The 6,063-nt window shown below is 41.1% G+C and overlaps 1 protein-coding gene across 1 annotated transcript in view; it reads left to right on the top strand.

The window, feature by feature from the left end:
- The window catches only part of LOC133642981 (BAH and coiled-coil domain-containing protein 1), a 93,975-nt gene extending 90,569 nt beyond the window's left edge, over positions 1 to 3,406 (top strand). The window contains exons 25-28 of the mRNA XM_062037404.1: positions 1 to 79; positions 170 to 1,395; positions 1,467 to 1,703; positions 1,782 to 3,406. The exon at positions 1 to 79 is cut by the window's left edge and continues 65 nt beyond it. Of these exons, the coding sequence (XP_061893388.1) occupies positions 1 to 79; positions 170 to 1,395; positions 1,467 to 1,703; positions 1,782 to 1,991 (1,752 nt within the window). The 3' untranslated portion in view covers positions 1,992 to 3,406. The remainder of the gene's footprint in view (positions 80 to 169; positions 1,396 to 1,466; positions 1,704 to 1,781) is intronic.
- The last annotated feature ends 2,657 nt before the right edge of the window (positions 3,407 to 6,063 follow it).

Raw genomic sequence — 6,063 nt, 5'->3', positions numbered from 1 at the left:
CATGCCTCCAGTGGCAGACTCAACACTCTCAGTTCTCTCAAAAACAACCAACCTCTGACTCTTCCAAAGAGAAGACCAGGTATCTCCCAACATTCATACGTCCTGTCGGATGACATCGCATTGCCCGGTTCTTGTACACATGATCCAGTAATGCATTTTTTCCCCCTAGGGAGACCGAAAGGTTCTGGGAAAAAGCAAAAACAACAACAGCTGGCTGAAAGCAGCAATAAAAATTCTTCCCTTTTTGCGGCCTGGTCTTCATTGACCAGCTCCAGGAAAAGAATGACCCACAATCTATTTCAGCTTAATGGGACACCCAGAAAGACCTTGAGATTGAAGGAAGATGACTCATTTGCTTTGACTCAGATCCAACCGCTTCTGTCCGCCCCATCCAAAGGGCTTTTCAGCAGTAGCTCCTTTGAGGTGGACTCCTTTCACAGTATTGCAAATGGCTACTCCTCCTTCTGTACCAAGTCAATGGGGTCAGGTCCGGATTTATCTGTTGCGCCTAAAAGTGGCCTCTACGGACCGAGGCGTAGGCAAGACGAGCCGGTGATGCAGAGGGGCAAGAAGTCCGGACAAGAATTTTTGGTCAAGTTAGATCATGAAGGAGTAACGTCCCCAAAGACCAAGAACAGCAAGGCTATGTTGCTGCGTGGTGGTTCTTCCGGCATGAGTGCAATGCCTAAAACGGAGGTGTACTCACATCCTGTGCTTTTGGTTAAAGACAATAAAAAGGGAAGCAACTCAAGAGTAGAACTTCTCTTGAAAGGATCCATACCCCAAAGAAAGCCTTCATCTTCCATGCGTCCTGGAGAATACGGGGGCTTCAGCTCGCGTCGAGAGTGTCATAGCTCCTACTCTGATATGGATGAGGAAGAAGAAGAGGAGGAAAGGAAAAGGACTACCCTTGCATTAGCTTCAGGTGGACTACGAACTGCTGGCCATTTTCTCTCCCATCTCCCGGTTTCATCATCCTCTTCCGGTTCATCGAGTTCCTCTTCATCAGGCTCAATCTCGAGTTCGAGTCTTAGTTCCTCTGACAATGACTCCTCCTACAGCTCAGAGGATGAGGAACGTTCTACACTAATGCTACAGAGTTGCCTGTCATCTCATCGGGGGCTGCTACAACCCAGTGAACCCTCCACTTCTTCAAGGCAACATTCATTCGTTGCCAAAGCTTTGACTGTTTCTAATACCAAAGGATCTTCAGACAGTCACATGTCCAACGGCAAATCCCTGAAGAGGAAAGCGTGTTCGATCTCTAAGTCATCTCGGGAATATGTGAAGAAACCTAGGATGCTACCAGAGGGTAATTCATGCATTTCAAGACCCAAGATGTCCACATTCCTTGCAGGACGCCAGATGTGGAGGTGGTCTGGCAACCCTACACAGGTGAGACTAGTCAACCAATATCCAGGTTGTCTGTAAACGACGTTTTTCTAAATGTGTCTGGTTTTCTGCAGAGGCGAGGTCTTAAGGGGAAGGCCAAGAAGCTTTTCTACAAGGCCATCACTAGAGGAAAAGAAGCCGTGAAAGTGGGAGACTGTGCCGTGTTTCTCTCAGCAGGACGCCCTAACCTTCCCTACATTGGTAAAATCGAGAACTTCTGGGAATCCTGGACCTCTAGCATGGTGGTCAAAGTCAAATGGTTCTACCACCCTGAAGAGACCAAGCTGGGAAAGAGGCATCGAGATGGCAAGGTAAGCAGAAGCGAGTTTGTTTTTCGTGAATCTTAACATTTTAATGCAACAAACCAAAATCTATGTTTTTTTGTCCAGCATGCCTTGTACCAGTCATGTCACGAGGACGAAAACGATGTCCAGACAATCTCTCATAAGTGCCAGGTGGTAAGCCGGGAGGAGTATGAGACTATGACGTGTGATCAGAAGCCAAACAGTACTTCTCCAGACCTGTACTACCTGGCTGGTACATATGACCCTACTTCTGGTCAGCTGGTCAGTGCGGAAGGGGTTTCGATCATGTCCTGAACCTCTGCTATGAGGAAACTACTGAACAATTGCTCTTATACCTGTTGCTTCCTTACACACTGGAGACGATTGGTGTCTAACGTTACTGGAAGAGAAGGAGATTCCCTTACCGGTTCTTTCAGACAGAACTGGCAGAACTTTGGGTCTTCTTGTTCATTGCAACCTTCAATAACTCGTGTTACATTGGCCCGTACACCACGGATTCTATCACCAAAACAAAGCTGCATTGAACAGGAGGCCAAGAACCACAAGTCTCGATGGTCCCTGAGGACCAATTTTTTTTTTAAACGGAAGCCTGACCTGAACGAAGGATTGAAAAAAAAGCGAGACCCGAAGCCTTGCATTCCAGGGAAAACGTGTAAAGTTGATGTCTGTAAATATTTGAAATTGTCCCAAAATCAAGCCATACACTTCAGTACCTCTCACCTGTCTTCACTGTTCAGGTGTACCATTGTACAGACGGATTATCGTATTGTTGTCTGATGTCTATATGTACATAAAAGCTATTTTATACGGGAGTATATTGTACATACATGAGATGTAATCTTTCCATGTTTGCGATTGATTTATTTTTATATGTGTATAGATTGTTTTGAATTGTTTTCTTTCCTTTGCTTTGGGGGGGTGGGGGGGTGGGGAATCATGATTGAAGATGTTAGCATTGCACTGCATATGCCCTGCTGAGACAGAAACAAAGACACAGCACAGACAAGAGAGAAGGATTTAGTCTAGAACAGGTCAATACTTACTTTCTGAGAGATGCGGAGTCATTCTGTTAGAAAAAGGTCAAGTGGCTTTTTTTTTTTGTATATGTTCTGTTACTAAGGATTTTTTTTTTTTCAATCTATCATTTTTTTTTGGTTATTATTTATGTACTTCTCAGTTGGTTGATTAGGCAGATCCCAATGGACTGCAATCACATATGAAAACTAATTTAAGGCCGGTGATATGAATATACTTTATTGACAACATTTGCGCGTGATGAGAGTTCTCAACGATTGCCTACACCAGGGGTGTCCAAACTTTTTCCACTGAGGGCCGCACACGGAAAAAATTTAAGCATGCGGGGGCCATTTTAATATTTTTCATTTTCAAACCATCATCATAGATTGACACCCTTCAGCAAAAATCAACAGGAAGTTTGATATCCCCCCTTCAAAACTACATTTTTGTAAAAAGCGGTCACCAAACATCAAACATTATCTCCTCTGAGCGCGTTTGTCGTTTCGGCTTCAAACTACTACAGGAGAGAGATTGAACCCTTCTGATTAAAAGTTGACGAAATAGTTTGGATAAGTGCTACGGTTTTGATTTTACGAGCCTTCAAAGAAAAGAACCACTGTGCCGCAGCACCTAGGAAAAAAACACAGACACAACTTCCTCTAACTCCCAGTACGGATATCGTAGAGACATGACTTAGAGCTAGATTTCATACACTGACATCCTTCAGCAAAAATCAACAGGAAGTTGGCAATCACCCCTTCAAAACAAATGTCTCATGAAAACACTTATTTTTGCCTCTTTGAGCTGTAATTTGACCCCCTTAAAATACTTCAAAACTCACCAAACTTTTTACACACATCAGGACTGGCGGAAATTGCGATCTAATAAAAAAAACGAACCCCAAAACTCGAAATTGCGCTCTAGCGCCCCCTAGGAATAAAACACAGACAAAACTGCTCCTCGGAGGAAAACACAGACAAAACTGCTTGTAACTTCCGGTAGGAACGTCTTAGAGACATGAAACAAAAACCTCTATGTAGGTCTCACTTAGACCTACATTTCATTGATTGACATCCTTCAGCAGCTAGCACCTGCCAAATATGCGGGCCCGACCAACGCTGCTTGCCGCTTTAATTTTGTTTGTTTTTATGCTCTTTTGTCAAAGAAATCGTTGATGTTTTTATATGGCAACCACACAATATATGCAATATTTTTTCCACATAAAACATTTTAAAGTGACATTTTTGAAGTAATTGGAGCCATGAATAGGTCAATAATTCATTATAACATAGATTTTTTTGTCTTTTTTTTGGAGCAATGGCTAAAAAATTAAGAAAGACAAACGGGAAAAAAAAAGCAGCCTTTATGGCAGCTTTGTGTCAACATTGCAACTTTTTCTTGTTAGATTTCACCTCATTCCACTTTTTTAAATGTTTTTATTTTTATTTTTGCAATACTATCAATTTTGCAATTTTTGCAGAATGTGTGGCGGGCCGGTAAACAATTAGCTGCGGGCTGCAAATGGCCCCCGGGCCGCACTTTGGACACCCCTGGCCTACACAAATCAATTAGGAACAAGAACCGGGCATTTTATTGAGGACATTTTGCACCCCGTTGCGCTTCGCAAATGCATAATTTAATAACACGACCTAAAAACAAACCAAAGTGGCTTGAGTAACTTTATCTGAATTTTTAAACTATTGTAAAGTAACCTGTATTGAATTTGAATCTGAAATCACTGGTAACTTATAGAAAATACTTCTCCACTTTTGTGTATAGGCTCTGCATTGTGACAATGGCTGCTTCTTGCACATGGTTTTTGTCGAGTGCAGGAACAAGCATCGAAAAAGTCCACCGAGGAGTGTGACGATATGAACGTCGAGGTACTGACAAAAATAAGAGCGTTATGTTGTCTATTTCCGTTGCATACACTATATTGCCAAAAGTATTTGGCCCGACTCCTGAAAAACAACCCCACACCATAATTCCTCCTCCACCAAATTCCACACTCTGCACAATGCAGTCCGAAATGTACAGTTCTCCTGGCAAACTCCACACCCAGACTCCCTGGAGTGATGGATCACTCCAGAGAAGTGTTTACGTCAGTTTCCTTTGGCCTACCACTTGGTGGCTGAGTTGCTGTTGTTCCCGAAATCTTCCATTTTCTTATAATAAAGTTGACTTTGGAATATGTAGGAGCGAGGAAATTTCACGACTGGATTTGTCGCACAGGTGGCATCCTATGACAGTTCCACGCTGGAAATCACTGAAAGTGGCCCATTCTTTCACAGATGTTTGTAGAAACAGTCTCCATGCCTAAGTGCTTGACTTTATACACCTGTGATTAGGACACCTGATTCTGATCATTTGGATGGGTGGCCAAATACTTTTGGCAATATAGTGTATTTTGTACAGTACATGCACATACTCAATTCTAACTGTGAAGGACAATCAGATTCACAAAGCAATGGACTTTGGGGTTCATTCAATCTGAAAATGACTTAAATTTTTTATTTAATTTGTGCCAAGAAATTTTTTTTTTGTCTACTTAAGTCTCATTTTTATATGCAATCATGACTATGTTGTGTTCACAAAAAAAGGTTTATTTTGTTTTGCCAATACACTATTTATTGTTAACTGTCAATGTTGCTTTTTGTTTAAAGCAAAGAGCGCTTTTATGAGAATGTCACATAGTTTTTTCATTGGTGTGATGTCGCATTTTGCATTTCTTAAATAAATTTAAAAAAAAAAAAAAGTGGTCTTGTAGAGGCCAAACAGTGACAAGAAATAATAAAAAAAAAACACTGGATTGATCTCGTCCACAAACCTTTGTGAATAACTAATTTGTTGTGTGTGTTATTCAATACCTTACACCAGGGGTGTCAAACTCATTTTAGATGGGGGGCCACATGGAGAAAAATGTACTCCCAAGTGGGGCCGGACTGGTAAAATCACGGCACGATAACTTAAAAATAAAGACAACTTCAGATTGTTTTCTTTGTTTAAAAATAGAACAAGCACTTTCTGGAATTGTACAAATTATAATGTTGTTTTTTACACTTACATGTTGCGGTTTATAGTATTCTATCTTTATTTGTCGTTTTTTATATTTTCTGAATAAATTATGTGATAATGTTCATCAGTCAACTCATTGGTGTTCATTTCCAATCTATCAAGATAAAAAAATTGTATCAAAATCAAATTACAGGATGTTATTTATGTAGATTGATCATTTTCCTCGACTGACGTACCGATATCATGGGGTTTGTTTTGTGCATACAGTCGCGATCAAAAGTTTACATACACTTGTAAAGAACATGATGTCATGGCTGTCTTGAGTTCATACTTG

Source organism: Entelurus aequoreus, linkage group LG25 (genome assembly GCF_033978785.1).
Source record: "Entelurus aequoreus isolate RoL-2023_Sb linkage group LG25, RoL_Eaeq_v1.1, whole genome shotgun sequence".
Lineage (NCBI taxonomy): Eukaryota > Metazoa > Chordata > Actinopteri > Syngnathiformes > Syngnathidae > Entelurus > Entelurus aequoreus.
This window is presented reverse-complemented; position numbering and strand designations above follow the sequence as displayed.